At 42.3% G+C, this 23,838-nt stretch overlaps 1 protein-coding gene across 1 annotated transcript in view; it reads left to right on the top strand.

Moving 5' to 3' along the window:
• GRIA3 (glutamate ionotropic receptor AMPA type subunit 3) overlaps nucleotides 1-23,838 on the top strand; it is a 308,467-nt gene that overhangs the window by 69,016 nt on the left and 215,613 nt on the right. Inside the window, exon 3 of the mRNA XM_068962694.1 lies at nucleotides 15,280-15,519. Coding sequence (XP_068818795.1) covers nucleotides 15,280-15,519 — 240 coding nt within the window. The remainder of the gene's footprint in view (nucleotides 1-15,279; nucleotides 15,520-23,838) is intronic.

The following is a 23,838-nucleotide window of genomic DNA, read 5'->3' as shown; positions in this document are numbered from 1 at the left end:
GGGCTTAATTGCTGGTTGGGGAACTAAGATCCCACATATCATACAGCATGGCCCAAATTTTTTTTTTAATTTGAAAAAAAAAAAACAACAACAACACTGGGTCAAAGCCATAAGGGCATTTAAAAGGGGAAAATGTGTTTAAAAAAATTAACAGCACATATCCAAGGTTAGGGGAAGCCTGGCTTGGCAGAAGTTCCTAAACAAAATACCTGGGATATAAATTCACAACATAAGAGGAGGTTCCATAGAATTCTACAGTGGATGGGTAAAAATAAAATCAATGCTATCCTAGGCAGGACTGATAAATACATGATGTCTAGTCCAAAATAGGCAGTGAGAAGGCATCAGTTCTCTGTCTTCTGAATGGGTTCAACTTCACTGGCAGTGTGGTGCTCAGTTCCAGACATCAGTCTCTTAAGAGTGACACTTAACAAACTGAAACGCGTCAGGAGGAAGGTGGTCAGAGTGGAGAAGGCCTGGGATCTACGACATACATCTGAAGTGCCAGGAGTGATTAGCCTGAATAAGAGAAGGCACAGGCAGCTGGGAAATATATCTTCCAATGCTTGAAGGCCTGCCATTAGAAGAGAGAGTAGATATTTCGGTAAGCCTCAGATAAAAAGGAACCTTAGGTGGTGAAAGTTACAGAGAGGTAGATATATGCTCAATATAATAAGGAAATCTCTTATCACAAGAGTTACCTAAAAGTAGAATGCACTACTTTGGAAAAAGTGGTGAGCTCACCATCAGCAGCCATGTTCAGGACGAGATGGAATGCCTACCTGTCAATCAAACTATAGCTAGCTAGCTAACTAATCATCACTCAGTAGTGTTTGACTTTTTGTGACATGGAGTGTCATCACTCAGTAGTGTTTGACTTTTTGTGACATACAGTCCATGGAATTATTTGGGCTAGAATACTGGAGTGGGTAGCCATTCCCTTCTCCAGGGGATCTTCCCAACCCAGGGATTGAATCCAGGTCTCCCACATTGCAGGCAGATTCTTTACCAGTTGAGCCACCAGGGAAGCCCAATCAAACTATAGAGGGGCTCTTTGCATTGTAAACACCTAGGGGGTGACCTCGGCCATTACACTCCACATTGAGAATGTGATGCTAAGGAATTCAAACAGAATGGCAAATAAAAGCTTGTCTTGCTGACTGACAGTGGACCTAAATGTTTTATCATGTTTATATGGTTTTGGTTTTAATTATGAAGTATTCCAAGCATGCATAACAGATAACCATTAATTAACTTTTAAGAATAATTTTTGTTTAGGGGCCAAGCTCACTCTCCCCTCAGCCCGGCACAGGCTGCAAAATTGAAGACAGTGGAGCTCCAGTGTTATGTGACACAATATTGAACTTGAGGCTCTTATCTGTCAATGACAAATCTTAGGGTTGATTCAAATGCATCGTCAGAGTTCATCACTTTCCTGCCCAGCTTTAGAAATTGTTTCATTGACTGTGACTGGATCACTGGATCAATTAGTTTTTCAATTAAGAGTTGTGCTAAAATCCCATGTAAAATGAGTTGCAAGTCAAGACAGGCCCCTGACAACTTTAGATGATTGATGGAGACACGTAGGTGAATAGCAGAGATGGAGGCTGGGAAGAATGACGATTCTGTTGAGCTATTTGTTATGGAGATAATGAGTACTGGGAGTTGAGAACCAATAGCACTTACTCACTGACACTTAGATAGCAGCTTTTGTAATATTTCAAAGGAGAGTTTCAGCTATTATTTCCATTCTCAGCACATCCCTGTGAAGTGGGCAGGACAGGTGTTAGTTCTCCTGGCTGACAAATGACAGACCTGAAGCCCAGTGAGCTAACTGGCCCCAGACCACACAGCACATTAGAGACCAAGCCATAAAAGACACATCACAGAGGCTTGCCCCTGGCAATCCAGTGGTTAAGACTCTGCACTTCCAATGCAGGGGCACAGGTTCAACCTCTGGTTGGGGAACTAAGATCCCACATGCTGTGTGGCATGGCCAAAAACATACAAACAAACAAACCCCACTGCAGGGCAAACATACTGAGAGATAATTTTTAAAATAATATTAAGAGCAGATTCTATTTATCAGTTGAGCACAGACTTCTATGAGAGCCACATACTTTGCTCATATTCATTTAATCCAGACAACAATGTTATGGGGTAGGTATTATCAGTCTAATGGTTATAGATTTGGAAATGAGGTTTGGAGAGTTTAAATAACCAGCCCAAATTCAGTCATTTGACCTCAGAAATAAACTCCAGTTTTTTTCCACATCCATTGCCACAACTCAAATCTAGAACACTCTTGTCTCTCATTTAGACTGTAGGAAAGTATCTCAAATGTTCTCCCTGCTTTCACTGACAACCCCCTTAAATTTACTTTCCATGCACCAGCCAGATAAATCTTTTAAAAATATAAATCAGCTCATGGAATAACCATGAGCAAAGTCCTTCCATGATTTCCCCGTGTTGTCCTTAGAATAAAATCAAAATTCCTTACCAGCATCCTACAAGGTCCTTCACAGTTGGGTCCCTGCCTCCTACCAGATTCTTCTTGTAGCTTCTCCTTACTGGCCACACTTCAGTCAGGCTAGTCATCTTTCAGTGCCTCAAGTACATCAAGTGCTGTCCTCCATCTGGGCCTCAGAAAGTGCTATTTTCTCTGCCTGGGATGCTCTTCTGCTCTTAGGCATCAGCTCACATGTCACATGGTCAGATATCTTTCCCCTTGACCTCATCTAAATTAAAGCCACCTTGTCACATAGCCTCACAGCACCCTAATACCTTTCCTTCTTAGCGCTTAGAACATGGTAATCACAGATCGGTATGATTCTTTTATTACTGTTTGCTTCCAATACTAGATTGTAAGCACCATAAGGACAGAGGTCAAATCTGTTTTGCTCACTGCTGTATCCCAATCCCAGCATGTAGACAGTGTTTGTCACTCAAGAGGCACTCAACATTTCATTTGATGAATGAATAAACAAAAAATTTTAAACTCATGAGCTCCAGCCCTTAACCACATGTCTTGATATGCTGCTGCTGCTGCTAAGTCGCTTCAGTTGTGTCCGACTCTGTGCGACCCCATAGACGGCAGCCCACCAGGCTCCCTTGTCCCTGGGATTCTCCAGGCAATAACACTGGAGTGGGTTGCCATTTGCTTCTCCAATGCGTGAGAGTGAAAAGTGAAAGTGAAGTTGCTCAGCCATGTCCGACTCTTAGTGACCCCATGGACTGTAGCCCACAGGCTTCTCCATCCATGGGATTTTCCAGGCAAGAGTACTGGAGTGGGCTGCCATTGCCTTCTCTGTATCTTGATATAAAAGGGCCTAAAAAGCATCTCCTTACTCCAACCCAACTCAGCACTTCTCCTGCCATTTCTGACATTGCTGGGGAAGGGTAGTTTGCACTTAAGAATTGAAAAAAAGAAGAATGTTCCAAAATACATGTGTTCATATGTTAATGTGTGCATTTGCAAGCGGCTATATTCAAGTAGGATCAAACGTTAATAATGAGTGTTTTCTTTGCCAGCGTTGAGATACATGCCATGTAATTGCAAAAATAACTAGTTAGACTGTCAGAAGGCATGATACTCCTGAGAGCAGAACAAAATGTTCAAGAGAATTAACCCAAAGATAATAATTAAACCATGGAATAATCAGCTGGAGAATAGATTGACACCTTGTTCTGACTTTTGAACCTATAAGCACCCAACTATGGTTACTACAACCCAAGACCAAAGGATGTTCAAGCAGACTGGAAGGCTGATCTGTATGAACCCAGAGAAAGGACGAGCTGGCTTCTACCCCACCCCAACCCTTCCATCCTTTACCTAATTCTTCCTCTCTTACATCCCCAGGTTAAACACGAATAGCCAGTTTTAGGGCAAGACCAGGAAAGTACCCACCTATATAGTGGACTTTGTAGAGTCCACACTTCCTAACTTTCATCATTAAAATAACTGATGGGATTACCTCAATATGCATGCCTTTTCACTAGGGTAAAGCCTTGTTCTCTGTGGAGAGGAAGTTATAACCAAATCCTGTGGATATCAAACAGAGGATGGAGGAGGCAGATGGGAACGGGGTTGCAATGCCGCCGGGGGATATTTGCCACTATTTTCAGGCATTTATGGGCTTCCCTGGTGACTCAGCTGGTAATGAATCCACCTGTAATGTGGGAGACCTGGGTTTGATCCCTGGGTTGGGAAGATCCCCTGGAGAAGGGAAAGGCTACCTACTCTAGTATTCTGGCCTGGAGAATTCCATAGACTGTATAGCCCATGGGGTCACAAAGCATCGGACATGACTGAGCGACTTTCACTTCACTTCAGTCATATAGGGTTGTCACAATTGGTGGGTGGTGGTAGTGCTGCTGACATCTAATGGGTAAAGGCCAGGGATGCTGCTAAATATCCTATAATGCATAGGGCAGTCCCCATAACAGAGAATCATCTAGCCCCAAATGCCAATAGTGTGGCGGTGGTGGATGGGAGTGAGATAGATCTGTGGTGGTGGATGGGAGTGAGAAATAATGCACTGAGTGTGTGATTGCCATGAAGGCCTCTAAGTGGCGCTGTTTTATGAGAGGTCAGTAATGTGGATCTGGAACTCAGGAGTGTGTCTGAAGCTAGAGGCACCTATTTGGAATTCATTCATAAGAAGGTAGTGAGATGAGACCCTCCCCCCTCTCTGCCTGGCACATACCAGGAACTCTACAAATACTTGTTGAATGAAAAAGAGAAACCTTTAGAGTAAGAAGAAAAGAGGGCCAAAGACAAAAATGTTTGGACACATTTTCATCAAGGTGATGGACTAAGAGGAAACTGAAAAGGAGCCGTAAGGATGGAAGAGCCAGCAGAGTTTAATGCTCTTGAAACCAGAGGGGGAAATTTCAAGGGGGAGGATGTGGCCAACAATGTCAAATGCTGCTGAGCAGTCAAGTCGAATGATGTTCGTGCACAGAGTTGGATTTGGCAGTGAGCAGGTCATCATCCAACTTGAGAGAGCGGGTTCATTTGAGTGATGGGGCAGAAGGCAGGTTGCAGATGCAGAGGAGTGCTAGGTCCTCATCATCCCATCATTAGTAACGATGGTAAAGAAGGAGTTGGAATGATGGCTTCTGGAAGTGGCAGGGATTCAGGAGGAGGTGGAATCTTTTAGCAGAGTTTTAGCCTGGCAGGAGGAAGGCAGCCTAGTGAGAATAAAGGCACACACTTGAATAGCTACTCTTGAGTGTGTCAATTGTATTTTTGAGCTTCCTATAAAAGTAAGCAGAGGGCATGTGGAATTGGGACTCGATGTATCATGTGGCATTCAAGAGGCCCACGAGGTAAACTGAGGTTCAATTTAAGGAAGAGCTCCCTTGTCATCAGAGCTGCCCCACAAAGAAAGTGCTGCCTGTGAGTAATGAGCTCTCATGTCACTGGAAGTATTCAAAGGGAGGTAACACAGCCTCATGGGAAGTGGTTCCTGTGCTGAATTGGAAATTAGATTAGATTCTTAGTATCCAAATTTTTGGACTTTTTGGATCCATAAATGTTTTAAGGTAGGTTAAAAGGGTGAGTGGAGTATAGATTGATCTAGAGAGTCAGCAATGTTTAACTTTTGCTGTGTTAAGTGTATTAATTTTCTATTTACTACTATAACAAATTACCACAAATTTAGTGGCTTAAAATAGCACAAGTTTATTATCTTCCAGCTCTGTAGGTCAGATCAAGGTGTTGGCATGGCAGCATTCCTGTCCAGAGGCTCTAAAAGGGAATTCATTTTCTTGCCTTTCCCAATTTCTAGAGACCACCTACTTGCTTAACTCATAGCCCCCTCCATCTCTGCTCATAGTCATGGCTGGTCAAGTCTTTTTCATATCACATCACTCTGATATTGACTCTTTTTTCAACTTCTGTCTTCCACATTTACATTGGGCCACCCAGATAATCCAGGATAATCTCACTATTTTAAAGTCAACTGATTAGCAACCTTAACTCTATTGGCAGCCTTAATTCCTCTCTACCATGTAACCTAATTCACAGATTTGGGGATTAAGACATGGACATCTTTGGGGACACAATTATTTGGTCTGTTGCAAAAAAGGCGTATATATCCATATAAGTTCATATATATCCATACACATATATATACATATATACATATATATGTATTATATATATATGGATCTATATGAATTTATATATATATATTTGAACTTATGTATATGTGAGTGGTATCACAAACATCATCATTATTTCAGAAAAGAAAGGACTCTACATACAACACTCAGACAATAGAAATGATACAGAGAAAAGGACTTGTCTCCTAAAAAAGAACAGTTGTCAACCTTCCCCCAACACACACACACACACACACACACACACACACACACACAGAGATATTTCACCAGACTGGAAACTTCACCATGGACCAGCATCACAGCTTTAGAAAACACTGGACTCCATGATCTTGCATCTCTAAGCTTCCTCAGTCCCCTGGGATTCACTGTACTGTGGTATTACCTAGAGAACCTTCTTGTGATATATCTCTACTGGTTCCTCCATAGCTGTGTTTTTCTTCTTCCTGCTTGTTTCAAATGTGATCATTAAGTCAGCAAGAGACTTCCGTTTCCTTTTTTCCCTCAATTCAAAAGGCTATGAAAAGTATTCTGTAAATGATATGGAATATTGTTATTCTGATCTTTGGGATAATCAAATTGTTTGACATTTTTGTAATGAGGCCTTTTGAAATATGGGTAGTGTAATTAGCTGCCACACTGTATATTCTCATTACCTGTCCCGACCCTACAGACTTGGGGACTATAAATAAAAGTGTGACAGCTGGCTCCAGCCTTACTTGTCACTCAACATTGAGGGGAACACAGCCGGTGAGCTACACTAGAATCCCCAGGCATCCAGAATGTAGTCAGAAATGACGTTTTCAGCTAAAAGAATTTGCTGTTTTGCTAGGAGGAAGAGATGGAGACAGGTATTCTTAGCAAGCAGACAGTCATGATATTTCATACTGGGAAGCCATGGAGGCCCCGAGTGGAGACCGCATTTCACCAGCACAAGGGAATTATATAGGGAGGGTGGACAAAGAGTCAGAGGACAAAGTCAAATTAGAAGGGTTCTTCCTGAACCCATGACTACCCAGAATGTGACTGATCACATGAACCCATGACTATCCAGAATGTGACTGGTCACCCAGAAGTGACCCAGGAGTGAAAACAGGAAAGAACACTGGAGAAATGTCTAGGGAAGGTGAAAGAGAAGAAAAACTGGGCTTCCTGGGTACTTAGTGTGAAGTCAAGGGCAGTGGTTGCTGTAGGCGGTGTAACCTGATGGGGTCAACAGAGTGCAAAGTAAAGAGTTGGCAAGAGAAAAGAAACACAGAATAAACTATTTAGTTGCCAAGTATATGCTGCTGCTGCTGCTGCTGCTGCTAAGTCGCTTCAGTCGTGTCCGACTCTGTGCGACCCCATAGACGGCAGCCCACCAGGCTCCCCGTCCCTGGGATTCTCCAGGCAAGAACACTGGAGTAGGTTGCCATTTCCTTCTCCAATGCGTGAGAGTGAAAAGTGAAAGTGAAGTCACTCAGTCGTGTCCGACCCTCAGCGACCCCATGGATTGCAGCCTTCCAGGCTCCTCCATCCATGGGATTTTCCAGGCAAGAGTACTGGAGTGGGGTGCCATTGCCTTCTCCGAAGTATATGCTAAGCACCATGTATTTCTCATGTACCATTTCATTTACTCCTCACGCCGTGACAATAACCAAGTTACATTTATAACTAAGACATACTTTACCTTTTACTTATCTCATTTCTTACTGTCTTTTCCCCTCACTAGTACACATGTTTTGGGAGGACAGGATCAATTTTGTCTCCTGTATCTCCTACTACTTATAATGGTACCAGCACATAGTCGATGCTCTACATCTATTTGTTGCATGAATAAATAGCTAGCATTAAGCGAGTATCTCTTACATGCCAGGTACTGTTATAGATAGATGCTTCCCATGAATGGAGTCATTTTGACTTTCACATGCTGAGACAGGCACTATTATCTCATTTTTAGAGATGAAAAAACTGGGTCAGAAACAGAGATATTCAGTAATTTGCCTAATAAGTGATGAATTCAGGATTTCAACCTAAAGGATCCAACTCTAGAACCTGCCTTCATAATCTCTATCCTATACTGAGGCTCACGGAGTTGAAGTCGTGCAGCCTAAGACTGGTAGAGCCATAACTAGAAGTAAAGTCCACCTGCCTCAGAAGCTTCTGCTCCATCCTTTTATGCTTCACGGCTTTGTAAGACTGCCAAGACAACTATTTCTTCCATCATTATTTTACCAGGGACTAGTCTCCTGAGATGGAGAAGGCAATGGCACCCCACTCCAGTACTCTTGCCTGGAAAGTCCCATGGATGGAGGAGCCTGGTGGGCTGCAGTCCATGGGGTCGCAAAGAGTCGGACACGACTGAGCGACTTCACTTTCACTTTTCACTTTCCTGCATTGGAGAAGGAAATGGCAACCCACTCGTGTTCTTGCCTGGAGAATCCCAGGGACGGGGAGCCTGGTGGGCTGCCGTCTATGGGGCCGCACAGAGTTGGACATGACTGAAGCGACTTAGCAGCAGCAGTCTCCTGAGATAAATAAATGGGTGTGGTTCATTAAAGAGTCAGATAAAGATAACACACGTTGCCCCAAAGAATCACAAGTCCCCAAAGATCACCCACCAATCTGCCACCTGCTCTCACTGATATTTGAGGCTGGAGGGAACTGAGAGCAGCAGCTGGCAGATGAGTCACGGGAAACCCCTGATGGATCCGTCTATGCTGAGAGCTAGGTATTGTGGGTAAGTCACTTTCATGCCAGGCAAATCCTGACCCATGCTGCCCTAGATAGCACTGGAGTAGGGATGGCACGGAGATGCTGATAAAGCAATTCTGAGAGACTGGTTCATAATTCATTGCATGACCTTGTGCAAGACACTTCGTCGCTTTGTGTCAGTTTCTTTCAGCTAGGGAGGCATCAGTGGGATTCTGTGTTGAAGCAGAAGAGATATTCACTATATCTCTTATCTACTGGACCTTGCCACATAAAATTTCATCTGGAGAAAGGATTCTACACTAAAAATTGTGCTTAAAAAGACAGTGAATGACAGAGTATTTAAGTTTCTTCTATTTCAAACATTCTAAGGACCTAGAAACATAGACACTATCCCTTGGGTCAGCTCAGTGTACTATTCAGCCCTACTTTCTGCAGCCAAGAGGGACCTTATGCCCCAGCTTCCCTCAAAGGCTGTTACCCCTGTCCTTGTGTGGCAGTTGTCTTCCCCACTGGGCCTTCTGCTTATGTTACTTGCACATATTGAGACAGAGCAAGTGTAACTAGGCACAGTAGTATTTGCAGGACAGCTGCACCTCTGTTTTATCCAAAAGGAAGATGAACCTATTTGCAGGCAGGAATAGAGACGCAGATGTAGAGAACAGACATACGGACGTGGGGTGGGGAGGGAAGGGTGGTTCAAATTGGGAGAGTAGCGTTGACATTTATATGCTACCGTGTGTAAAATAAATAGCCGGCGGGAAGCTGCTGTGTAGCACAAGCTCAGCTCTGTGCTCTGTGATGACCTAGAGGGGTATGATGGGAGGGTGGGTGGCTTCAGAGGGAGGGGATATATGTATACATATAGCTGATCCATGCTATTGTACAGCAGAAACTAACATGATATTGTAAAGCCTTTATACTCTAAGGGGAAAAAAAGGAATAGAACACTTACTGATTTTTTCCTAGCACGTGTCTTGTTGATGTCCACTGCCGTGTGTCTGCCTGTTAGACCACAGTAGCTGAGTGTTCTCTGAAAGGTGCTGCTGATCTACAATATAATACTCCTAGGTCTCTCACCTGAGCTGGGCCCAAAGCTGTAAGCTTAGTTTGGAATTTTTTAAACTGTCACTGGGCTCCCTCACACCTGCTCACTCACCCATTTTTAGAAGATCTTCCGGAGTCTTATTCTACTTGTCATCATACATAAGCTTAAAGATTTCACTGGGTGCTCCGGCCTGGAGTCTGGGTTTCACATATACAACATGACTTTCTTCTTATCAAGTTTTAAAACAAGCAAAAACAGTATTATGTTGTATAGGTGCATCTGTGTATTTTTTTTTTAGAAAACCAAGCTAATGATAGATTTAAAAATTCAGTGTAGTAGTTACCTCAGGGGGAGGGAGAGAATCAAAACAGAAAGATAGAACAGAAGAAGAAGACATAGGTAAAATTAAGTTATTAGTAATATTATGATTCTTGGGTTGAGTGATGGTTCTATGAGTGTTCAATGTATTTTAAATAAATAAATAATGAAATGTCCATGTATAAACTGGTAATGACTAATTCTGCACCCACGAGGTTCAAAACCAATGATTACAAGAGCAATGCAAGGGTTTTTTGTTTCTGTTTTTTTTAAACTTAACCAGAATCTATAACCTACTTTAATTTTCTGGTTTTTTCCAATACACCAGGGGCTTTTTGAAACTCTAAGAGGATCATAGCTATACATTTGTCTCTCTCCAAGTATTTCTCCCCCAATTATTGTTCATAATTTTGACTGGTTGGGATTTCCTTGTTGAAAAATATGTTGCATTGTATGCTAGTTGGTACAGATCTAAGAATGACTGGCTACCTCCTGAGTCATTTTGGATGAAAAGCCATGATTGCTTATTCCAGTCTTCCAGCCCCATGACTGTTAATAAGATTGGATTCTTTCTAGGGCTGCCAGATAAAATTCAGGATTTTCAATTAAATATGAATTTCAAATAAACAAGTAATTTTTCAGTATATGTGTGAATTTGAGGCATATTTAAACTAAAAATAATTTCTTATTTATCTGAAATTCAAATTTAATTGGACATTCTATTTATCTATTTTCTAGTTATATAGATATACATTCAATACATTTTTATTTGCCAAATCTGGAAACTCTATTTCATTCAAGCCAATAAATACTATCCAATGTCACTGTTTGTTTTGGGTCCCAGGGAGTGTGAGATTTGGCATTGGACTCAGGTTCAAGTCCTGGCCCCTCCACTTAACAGAGAGAACATTTTTTGGCCTCAGAATTCTTATCTATTAAATAGAAATGATAGTAATACCTCAAGAGGTTGTTGGGAATATTAAAAGAGATAATATGTGTGCTTAGCATACGGGCTGTTACCTACTAAGAACTCAATAACTGTTATCATTATCGTTGTCAATGTTATATAGAACATTATGTGTATTGGCCAAGATTTGACCTAGTACTGCAAGATTCTACACTGACAGGATGAATTTGGGAATGGGACTCTCCTTCATGTCTCCTTTGGTGATGATTAAGACAAAGTGCCAAAGAACAGCAAGAAGAGATAAGAAAGCCTTCTTCAGTGATCAAGGCAAAAAAATAGAGGAAAAGAACAGATTGGGAAAGACTAGAGATCTCTTCCAGAAAATTAGAGATACCAAGGGAACATTTCATGCAAAGATGGGCTCCATAAAGGACAGAAATGGTATGGACCTAACAGAAGCAGAAGATATTAAGAAGAGGTGGCAAGAATACACGGAACAATTGTACAAAAAAAGATCTTCACGACCCAGATAGTCATGATGATGTGATCACTAATCTAGAACCAGACATCTTGGAATGTGAAGTCAAGTGGGCCTTAGAAAGCATCACTACGAACAAAGCTAGTGGAGGTGATGGAATTCCAATTGAGCTGTTTCAAATCCTGAAAGATGATGCTGTGAAAGTGTTGCACTCAGTATGCCAGCAAATTTGGAAAACTCAGCAGTGGGCACAGGACTGGAAAAGGTCAGTTTTCATTCCAATTCCAAAGAAAGGCAATGCAAAAGAATGCTCAAACTACCACACAATTGCACTCATCTCACATGCTAGTAAAGTAATGCTCAAAATTCTCCAAGTCAGGCTTCAGCAACACGGGAACCATCAACTCCCTGATGTTCAAGCTGGTTTTAGAAAAGGCAGAGGAACCAGAGATCAAATTGCCAACATCTGCTGGATCATGGAAAAAGCAAGAGAGTTCTAGAAAAACATCTATTTCTGCTTTATTGACTATGCCAAAGCCTTTGACTGTGTGGATCACAATAAACTGTGGAAAATTCTGAAAGAGATGGGAATACCAGACCACCTGACCTGCCTCTTGAGAAATCTCTATGCAGGTCAGGAAGCAACAGTTAGAACTGGACATGGAACAACAGACTGGTTCCAAATAGGAAAAGGAGTACGTCAAGGCTGTATATTGTCACCCTGCTTATTTAACTTATATGCAGAGTACATCATGAGAAACGCTGGACTGGAAGAAACACAAGCTGGAATCAAGATTGCTGGGAGAAATATCAATAACCTCAGATATGCAGATGACACCACCCTTATGGCAGAAAGTGAAGAGGAGCTAAAAAGCCTCTTGATGAAAGTGAAAGAGGAGAGCGAAAAAGTTGGCCTAAAGCTCAACATTCAGAACACGAAGATCATGGCATCCAGTCCCATGACTTCATGGGAAGTAGATGGGGAAACAGTGGAAACAGTGTCAGATTTTATTTTTTGGGGAGCCAGAATCACTGCAGATGGTGACTGCAGCCATGAAATTAAAAGACGCTTACTCCTTGGAAGAAAAGTTATGACCAACCTAGATAGCATATTCAAAAGCAGAGACATTAGTTTGCCGACTAAGGTCCGTCTAGTCAAGGCTATGGTTTTTCCTGTGGTCATGTATGGATGTGAGAGTTGGACTGTGAAGAAGGCTGAGCACTGAAGAATTGATGCTTTTGAACTGTGGTGTTGGAGAAGACTCTTGAGAGTCTCTTGGACTGCAAGAAGATCCAACCAGTCCATTCTGAAGGAGATCAACCCTGGGATTTCTTTGGAAGGAATGATGCTAAAGCTGAAACTCCAGTACTTTGGCCACCTCATGCGAAGAGTTGACTCATTGGAAAAAACTCTGATGCTGGGAGGGATTGGGGGCAGGAGGAGAAGGGGACGACAGAGGATGAGATGGCTGGATGGCATCACGGACTCGATGAACGTGAGTCTGAGTGCACTCCGGGAGATGGTGATGAACAGGGAGGCCTGGCGTGCTGCGATTCATGGGGTCGCAAAGAGTCAGACACGACTGAGCGACTGAACTGAACTGAACTGTACTGAAGACAAAGTGCCATCTAGCCACTTCCTTTTTGTTTCAGAATACTTCTTTTGGCCGCATGTCACGAAATGCCCCAGGTTCATTCTCTAGTTGATTTTTCCTTTTAATATAAAGGCTTTTCTTGCATGTGTTTGGAGGTCACTTAAAATTTCTCAAGTTGGAAGCAATTGTCTTCCCCTAAGGAGGCCCTTGCGGAGAAGGCAATGGCACCCCACTCCAGTACTCTTGCCTGGAAAATCCCATGAATGGAGGAGCCTGGTGGGCTGCAGTCCATGGGGTCGCTGAGGGTCGGACACGACTGAGCGACTTTACTTTCACTTTTCACTTTTATGCATTGGAGAAGGAAATGGCAGCCCACTCCAGTGTTCTTGCCTGGAGAATCCCAGGGACGGCGAAGCCTGGTGGGCTGCCATCTATGGGGTCGCACAGAGTCAGACACTACTGAGGCAACTTAGCAGCAGCAGCAGCAGCAGCAGCAGCAAGGAGGCCTTTGAGTGACTGATAATCACCTTTGAAATGCTACCTCAAGCCAATGAGCCACGAGTTTGGCTGATAAAAGGGAGCAAACCCTTTACATTCTCTTCTCTGACCCACCCATTCCCATCAAAACTGAACCTATCCATTTTCCTACTTGTATTGACATCTAATCAGACATGTTAATGGCTAAAAAAAGATTGTAATTTGGGGGAGGGGGTTCCCAAGCCATAGGCTTTTTTCCATAATCGAAACCTAAAAAAGTAAGCCTAACGTTGGCTTCCTGGCTGATAAGGGTGACCAAGCAGGGGCCCTTAAATCACACCACATTATCAGCTGTTTGTTCTCCCTGTTTCTCATGAATGGAAGGGAGCAGTAGTGCAGATAATCTGAAGATCATTTCCACTTGGTTTGGGAATGCACCACATGGTGCTGTTGTAGCTGATTTGCTTTGCTAATTTTGTTCTGCTTACGCTAATATTGAGATTGGTCCCCATTTTTTTAAGCTCATCTGGGCCCGTAGAAGGAAAGGTAGTGGCATGACCCATTTTGAGATGGAAGAAAATTCACCACAATCATGAGGAGGACGTGAGCGTTCTGTGTGTGGGCTACCAGGTCTAGAATATAAAATCAAAAGGATTAGATAGAACTTTACCTGTTATACAGGGGCAGAATCAGCCCACCTACCCCATGGGCACTGAAAAGCCAGTATTCCCAATGACTTGCCCAGAATCTGAAATTCTCCTCATTATTAGTCTACATAAGGGGTGTTCATCATAACATAACTAGATAGGTAAAGCATTATGTAACCTAAGAAGGGGCTTCCCAAGTGGCTCAGTGGTAAGAACTCGCCTGCCAGTGCAAGAGACACAAGAGATGCAGGTTTGACCCCTAGGTCAGGAAGATCCCCTGGAGAAGGAAATGGCAACCCACTCCAATATTCTTGCCTTGCGAAATCCCATGGACAGAGGAGCCTGGTGGGCGTTAGTCCATGAGGTCACAGAGTCAGACACGACTTTGTGACTAAACAACAACAACCTAAGAGGAGTAACACATTTCCTAGAAGACACATTAGCAGTTCATCTGACTAAATCATCAGTCACTATTGTTACCTAGTAGAAAAGCACTGCACGGGTGAGACACAAGATAATTCTATTGGGTTGGCCAAAAAGTTCATCTGGGCTTTCCCATAACACCTTCTGGAAAAACCTGAATGAACTTTTGAGCCAACCCAATACCTTGATGGGGCCTGGGTATCCTAAGAGGCCCCTGGGCAGCTACGGTGGAAATGTGGGAACACTTGGTGCCTTGGGGGTGCACTGGGAGGTTTGCTGAAGGAGGATAAGACAACCTTCACCTCTGTGCTTCCCACATTCCTCTTAGTTTCCTGCTCATGCTCAGTTTTCTCTCATAGAGAAGAGGCAGCTGCATCAGATAAATTCTTCCCTTTCTTATCCTTTTCCTGCTGGGCAACTGGATTTTCCAAGGGCTTCTAGAGACTTCAGCAACCACTGGTTTTCTGTCTGTCTTTTAGAGTCTAACTATGCATTATATTTCCAAGCCTGCAAGCTGCAGCAAAGGACCATGAAGTTACTGAAATGTCTTTCTCTTTTTCTCATTGCAGTCTGCTCCCAGTTCTCGAGAGGGGTATATGCCATCTTTGGATTCTATGACCAGATGTCCATGAACACTCTGACCTCCTTCTGTGGAGCCCTGCACACGTCCTTTGTCACTCCCAGCTTCCCCACTGAGGCAGATGTGCAGTTTGTCATCCAGATGCGCCCAGCCTTGAAGGGTGCCATCCTGAGTCTTCTGGGTCACTACAAGTGGGAGAAGTTTGTGTACCTTTACGACACAGAAAGAGGTAAGAAGAGGCATCTGCTCTCCTCTTTGAATATTGATGTAACAGTGGTCTTCAACCTTCCTCAACTCATGATTGTCCCCTTCTCTTCCAGTAAATAAAATCTCATATGCTTTTAAAACTGTAGTTATTATTCAAAATGAATTGAAGAGTAAGGCCAAAAAAAAAAAAAAAAGCAATACTAATTTTCGAATCTAATTTTTCAAATTATACATGTCCTCCAATCCCAAACTTTGAAAAGGGGGTTCGGATTATCTTCCTGGTTGAATCACTGTTGATGAAAAAGAACCCTCCCCCCTCCTCAAAATAAGTGATCTGGTCTAAAATACACAAAGGAAAAGTGGCTTAGTCTAAAATAGAGAAAGGCCTAAGCTGGAAAGCTTTTACAGAATTAATCCATCCAGAGACCACAATTATCCCCATTTCATAGATGAGAAAACTGAAGCCCAAAAAGGAAAAGTGCTTTTTCACACAGTAGCTTAACCCCAGAGCTGGGACTGGTGGCAATGTCTCTGGCTTGCAGATTACATTAGGCTTTTGGATTGTAGGGCCTCAACAACTAGCTGATGGAAATGATGAAAGGAGACTGGCTAAACTGGGTTTGGGGGTGGATAGATTTTCTAAGAGTTAGACATATTATATTGAATATATTGATGACATATTATATTAAAAGAGTCTCAAAAATTAGGAGTCTGATCTTAAATAGTATCCAGTTAGGTATATACATCATAGTGCAGCTAAACAGACTCCTCTAAAATCTAGTTATCTTTGAGGGCTTTCTTAGTAAAACCAGGGAATCCTATCACCATGAGATTCTAAAAGACATTGTTACTTTATCACTTGTTTGCCTATACCTCTGGCTATATGGAGGGAAGGGCTTGCCAAGTGGTGCTAGTGGTAAAGAATCTGCCTGCCAATGCAGGAGACACAGGAGACCAGAGTTCAATCCCTGGGTCAGGCAGATCCCCTGGAGAAGTGAATGGCTACCCACTCCAGTATTTGTACCTGGAAACTCCCATGGACAGAGGAGCCTGGTGGGCTACAGTCCATGGGGTCACAAAGATATGGACACTAAGTGACTTAGGACACATGCACACACAGGGAATGGCTGTCTCTGACTCAGGATTTTCTGACTCAGAGAAAGAAGGAGCAAATGGAAGACCTCGCTGAGGGATCACTGGAAATGATGTCCTTATAGGTAACTTAACTTGAAGGGCCATTTTGTTTTTAGGAATCCAGAGTGCCCTTCACTTCACTCTTATTTTGATAAGATAAACCCTCTCAGGAAACACTAAGGCCTGTATCTGCTTATGGTACTTACCTCCAAAATATTATCAAATTTCATGAACCTGAAACAGGAGGGCAGAGTTCTAGTCCATCCTCTGCCACTCACTAGCTCTCTGACCTTAACCAACTCATTGAGGCTTTCTTGGCCTTGATCTCTTAACCAAAGTTATGTCCCTTCTTAATGTAATATGCTATGACTTTTAATATTATACCAGACTTGGGATATTTTGAATCTTATTACTAATCCTAGCTTACATATTATCAGTTAATTAGTCAACCAGTCTATAAGGTGTTATCCACCCTCAATGATTTATTCAAATCTTGTGATGCATGCTTATATAATACAGTTCCAGTGGGGGTAGACAGAAAAAGGACATTAAGGAAACAATTCATGAACAACTTTCAGAACAAAGTGTCAAACTCAGTAGCAAATTAAGTGATACACTACAGATTCTGATTGTTGTAAGACTTATGAAAAAGTAGCACTCCAAGAAAGTAGAATTTTCAAACGCTGGCTAGAGGAGCCAGGCCTTAAAGGATATATAAGCTGTGAACTGGAAGAGAAGAGGGAGATAGAGTTTGGGGAAGAAAAAAGAACATGAACAAAGGGCAGAATCAGAAAGGAGTACCCTGGCACATCTTTGCCTGACTAGGGTACCGAAATAGTTTAAATGTTCTAATTCACAATTTGTTAAATTTTAATGCATTTCCTTTCTTTTAAACACTGAAGATGAATTAGCCTATTTCCATGTATTATATACAGTAGAATCTAGTGCATAAAAATCTAACTTTCAGAACTAAAATTTGTAAATTAGACAACTTCTCTCCTGAAACTTTTTAAAACTAAATGTCAGGTCTGCTAACAGTTTTTGAAAAGCAGGAGACACAAGTTCATATATTCTCTCCTCATCTCTCATGATCCTCCTTTGCCCATTAGCTCTCTATTGGAGGAAAGGAAGCAAAAGTCCATCTCTCTTTCTTTCTTTTTTGGCTGTGCTGGGCCTTTGTTGCAGTGCGCAGGCTCCAGAGCACGTGGGCTCTCCAGTTGTGGTGTGTGGGCTTAGTTGCTCCACAGCATGCGGGATCTTAGTTTCCCGACCAGGGATCAAACCTGCATCCCCTGCATTGGAAACATGGAGTCTTAACCACTGGGCTACTAAGAAAGTCCACGTCTCTGTTTCCTAATCCTGCATATTTTTGCTCAAATCATCTCATTAAATAATTTGTTCAGTTCTGTGGTCTTAGAACCAAATGAAACCTTTCTGACTCATGTGGGTTCATATTTTTTCCTCTATAGCCATTTAGCTGGTGGGATTAATCTGCTCTGTTTAAGAAGTAATTTTCTATTAAGTTTTATACTAACTTCCTCCTTAGAAAGCCTTCTTAAAACACTGCACACCACAACCTTGGTCCAAAAGTTTCAATGGTTTTTATTTGCCCACATTGAAAAATAAAAGCAGTCTACTCCTCAAGGCATAATTATGTCTCAACCAACTAACAAACCTGTTGTCTTTATGTTACCTGATGGGAAACGTCCATTGCAGGCTACACCCATTTCCCACTGTTGCCCAAATGTGCCAGAACCACGCTTGCCTCAGGAACTGCCCTTCTACTACTACCTGGAATTCTCTCCATCTTGATTATGGAAATTCTTCCTGCCTATCCTTCTGTTTTTCAAAACCCACTTCAAACTCTACCTCCTCAAGGTAGCCTTTCCTGACCATTCCAGCGCATGACAATTCATTCATTCAATAGGTGGTAGGGTTAAATTGCTGAACAGGATAGACATGTCTCCTGCCATTATAAAAGTTACATTCTAATAAAGGATATAGAGAAAAATAAGTAAGCAAAAAAATAAAAATAAGCAAAAATTTTATATTTAGGTCAGGTGCTATGAAGGAAACAAAGACAGATACTAATCGATAGGACATAACTGTCAAAGGATTCTCAGTGACAGCCTCATGAAGAAGGAGCATTTCAGCTGAGAACTAAAGAATTAGAAGGGAACAGTTTTGTGAAGAATAGCGGGAACAAGTTTTTAGGCAACGGAAATAGGAAGTGCAAAGGCCCTGTGGCAGGGAGAGCTTAGTATGTTTGAGAAACTGAAAGAAGACCAGTATGGCTAAAGGGTTGTGAGGAAGTGGAGAGTGACCTAAGATGAGACTGAAAACAGAAGTCAGATCAAAGGCATGGCATACACACAGGAGCCAGGATAAGGAATATGAATTTTATTGTAACTACAATGGGAAGTCATTGGAGGATTCTGAGCAGGGGAGTCACATGATCTCACTTAAGTTTCTATAGGTAAGAAATGATGGCAGCTTAGACTAGGCTGGAAATGGAGAAAAGTAGATGGGGTTGAAATACATTTTTTACCCAGAATCAACAGAACTTGGTGACAGATTGATTGCGGGATGTGAGGGAAAGGAAGCATTCGTGAATGACTGCTAATCTTTTGGCTTGAGAGACTGGGTGATAAGGTGACGCTATTTACTGAGGTGCTGAGGGCAGGAGGAGAACCAGTTTTAAGGAGCAGAGATCTTGCATACCTCTGAAGGCCCCCAGAACCCTTTTGTCCATGTCATTCACTTGGCACTTATTTGCTTTCTGTTGTTAATTCACTGGGTCTGGTATTGACCTTCCCAAGTGCTTCTCTCCATTGTGACAGTAGATCATTGCTTAATCCCCAGACTGAAACTTTGTGCTTACCCAGTTTCTAGCACAGGCCTGGGTACATACTTAGTGTTTTCCCAACTCCGCTAGTGATTCATCCAGAAGAAGCCCATGACTGTTTTTTAAATGTTGGACTGAAAGAGACAGGAAAACCAAGAAGGGAGGGAGGGTAGGAAGGGGGAAGGAAACAAAGGAAAGGAAAGAGGGAGGGAGGAAAGAAGAAAGAAAGAAAAATGAAGAAAGAGAAAACTCAATTTATAACTCAAACTCAGTTGTATGGTTTGCTAAAATATTCAATAGTATGTCTATTCTATATTTTCTCTTTTTTCTACAATGATCATCTATTGCTTCAGTAATAAACATTATGGGGAAAATTATAACTGCAAAGTATAATTTTAGAATTTTTTTAATTACATAAGAGAGAAATGGAAGCTGGAGAGAGACAGAAGGGAGCACCTATAATTACAATCAAATAAGCTAAATATACAAATGATGTGACTCCACTGTATAAGGGCAGAGATGAGTGAGGAGCTGAGAAATGGGTTAAATATTTGAGGTCATTTAAAATATTTATAGCACAATCAGGGTAATTTTATCTCTGAAATTGTGAACCACTGAGTGGATTTCAAAGCTCTGTTAGATATGCTTTGATTTCTGTCTGCAGAGTAAGGTCGGGTTTTTTGTTTGCAGGTCATCACCTTGCTTCGTTACTAAAATAGCCACCTTGGTTTGATAATGCAAAATTGAAATTGATGCTCTTGGGGCTATATACATCAAAAGTCAGTTCTTGGAAAAGTTATGAGCTTTACTAAGTGTGATATACACCCTCTTTGTACCCTCTTCTCTTTATTGACCCTTTTTTAAGGCTACACTGCATGGGGATCGTAGCTTCCTTACCAGGGATGGAACCCATGCCCCCTAAAGTGAAAGTGCAGAGTCTTAACCACTTGCACCCCATTTTTCTTTTTTACTTATCCAGGGCTCCTCACTATGGCACTTACTTACACCTGCCCTCCCTGGCTTGGCATCTCTGTCCTAACCAGTCTCTACACCTGCATAAAAGTGCTTCCACTTTGCTATTAGACCTATATTTTAGGTGCAAGTGATCTAGCTCTCTGTGGTGCTAACATTTCCCCCAGAACAGCAACACGTTTGAGAACTGCAGCCAGACTCTCTCGTGCACCTGACAACTCTCCTTGGCTTCAATGGGCACAACCCACAGAGATGAAAGAAGCTGGCCCAGCCTGTGGCTCTCAGCTTAGATAATGAGATAATAGCTCCAAGTGCCCTTTGAGGCAACTAGTCCCTACCTTCTTGCCAGTGTTCAATAAACTCCTGCCGTTTCCCATTCTCCACCTGAAACTCCCTACTCAGTTCCCAGGTTACTCTCAGGAAGTCACCCGCCTTCTCTCAAACCTTTCTGTTTGTGCTAGGAGGTTGTAGCAAGAACACGGGCAGTGACAACAAGTAGCCCATCAGTCAACAAACAATTACTGCATGTTGCCTAGTGCTCAGCTACAGGCAATATTTAAGCAGAATTCAGGTCCTGCCTTTGAGAATTTGAGATCCTGTTACTGAAACAGTCATTTATCTCAGGGGCCTGGAAAAATTCATTTTTAACCCAACTTCCCCACCCCCATCCACCAAGAAAATTTGCATTCATTAGAGCAGGCCAGAGAAGGCGATGGCACCCCACTCCAGTACCTGGAAAATCCCATAGACAGAGGAGCCTGGTAAGCTGCAGTCCATGGGGTCGCTAAGAGTCGGATATGACTGAGCAACTTCACTTTCACTTTTCACTTTCCTGCATTGGAGAAGGAAATGGCAACCCACTCCAGTGTTCTTGCCTGGAGAATCCCAGGGATGGGGGAGCCTAGCGGGCTGCCGTCTATGGGGTCGCACAGAGTCGGACACGACTGAAGCGACTTAGCAGCAGCAGCAGCAGACCAGGCACCCTGTGAAAAGATTAAAGTATTGCCAAATAGCTAGGAAGGTGGGAAAATGTTGAAATATCCTGAAGGGCTTGAGAGGTAAAGAGATTCTCCAAGACAAAGACAAAGAGCCTTTCTCCAAGGATCATGAGTGTTTTCAGATTGGCTGGATTTTAACTCTACAGAGAGGCAAGCAGGGCTTCAAACCCTCACATCTTCCTGTACATTGTCATTTACTACCTACTTACGTAACCTGGCTTCATCCTTGTCATCCAGTTCTTTCCCAAATAAGGCACAGATCCTCTCACTGTGTGTGTGTGTCTCTCTGTCTCTCTCCCTTTCTACGCACACACACACATGCACACATGCATGTGCATGCACACATACACACCCCCCAGTACCAATCCTTGGTACAAAACAACAGATCCCAATTTTTGTCATCATTTTTATTATCTTAGTTTGATAAGAGCAGCTGCCATTTTTAAGCACTTATTACATACTAGGCCCTGAGTTTGTCAATGATCACATTTAAAACTCATGGCATCCTTGCATCTTTACAACAGAAGGAAACCAAAGTATAAAAAGATGAAATGATGGCTCCTAAGGATCACACAGCTTAGCGTGCCAAAGTAATGAAACCCAGGATTTCGAGCAAAGCCTGCCATATTCCACAGCCTGTGTGTGTTGTTCACTGGGCTGCCATATTGCCTCCCACACTTTTAACATTGACATTATGAGGCACTCATCCTGTAGTATTCCCTTCAGCTGTTCTTCAAAGGAACTATTACCTAGAACCTCCCTATCCTAGTCACCTTCCTGGGGATGCACTCTAGTTGTCCACTTCTTTCTTAAAGGCTGATGTCTACAAATGAACACAAGAGCCCTTGGTCCCAGAGTCCCAGGAATCCAGATAAGCAGTGGGTGAAAAATCCAGGCTAAGGGGCAGGTGGGGAACAGAAGTAGTAAATGCAGCCAGAGAGGTGGCTTTGCCCATGGTGCCCACTCGTAGAATGCTACGGTGGGAACCTAACTCCAAGGTGAATCTGAACTCACAGATTCCTCTCTGGGGCCAAGGCCATTTCCAGAGTCCAGAAAACATCTGAACTTGCAAGTCGTCATCACTAAGGGACTGTTTTTGATTGAAGAAGAAGAAAACAAAGGAGAGACTGATGATACTGGGTTGGTCAAAATGTTCATGCAGGTTTTTCCATAAGATGTTACAGGAAAACCTGAATGAACTTTTGAGCCAACCCAATAGATTCTACCATGGTTACTTGGCAGGAAGTTTAAAGAAAGCAGGAAATAAATTTTTTAAAAGACAGATTGTCAAGAATTTTTTTTCTCCTTCACTGTAAGAACTGATTAAAGGATGTGCGAAGGTAACAGATGGCTCCAGTTCTAGTCATGTCCAGTTGCCTTCTGGGAACAATGAAGCCAAAAGAGTTGTTATTGAAATTCAAACTACTTTTTATATCTGAATAAATCAGGTAGAGCCAGAGAGTACATTATCTGTTGAGAGACAGATACTAAATTCCCCTGTTTGAGCAGCAATAATTGGGGTTGACAGTACCTGAGACATTTGGTAGTTTCTGCAGCCTGCCTAATCTATTGTGATGAGGCTTCAACTATAGGAGTATCTCAAGGGCCTGCACAATAATAATAGTGAATGAATATTTGGACTGGATTATGAATAAAAGACTGTACATATGTCTATAATGAGAATTTCATTGAAAATGAAAATACTAAAGCTGTCGTATTTTTTAATACTTCGATTTGCACACCCTTGACTGCTTTGAGGCGTAAAGAGAAAAAGTGCCGAGCAATTTGTTGTCAGCTCTTGAAATAAATTATCATTTAAACACTTCCTCTCTACAAAGGTTATTAGCTCAGTAGCTTGTTCCTGGGGTTGGACCATCAGTTGAGGGGAAAAAAAATCACAAAACATTCAACTACCCTTTCAAAAGCAGAATATTAGTTACTGTGGAAATTGTTCTCCCGGTAGCTTAACATATTCCACTGTATCTCTCCAATGCTGCAGATTAGACTGCAGTGACTATTAATAAATACTGTCATATTTTACAGCTGTCATGCAAAGCTGAAAAAAGGCTTCGCTGTGATTAGATCCTGTTTACAGTAATATTTCCAGCTCAGACTCAGAAAGGCAGTTGTCCTATAAAGGTATTTTCCATAAGTAGAATATTTCTCCATCAAATGACATGACTAATTTGAATGTAGTGTTAACTCCTTGGTGGCAGTGAATTTGAGACTGAATTAACTTTGCAGCCAGAGATATATTCCTCTCCAGAGACACACTAAGCTGAAATGTCAAAATTTTTCTCTTGGGTTGTCCTTCATCTTGGAGTAGTCCGCTCCTCCACAGAAGAACGCACCCGCACTGGTTGATCTGCTTTCTTTTGCCCCCTCCCTCTGG

This window comes from Capricornis sumatraensis, chromosome X (genome assembly GCF_032405125.1).
Source record: "Capricornis sumatraensis isolate serow.1 chromosome X, serow.2, whole genome shotgun sequence".
Classification (NCBI taxonomy): Eukaryota; Metazoa; Chordata; class Mammalia; order Artiodactyla; family Bovidae; genus Capricornis; species Capricornis sumatraensis.
This window is presented reverse-complemented; position numbering and strand designations above follow the sequence as displayed.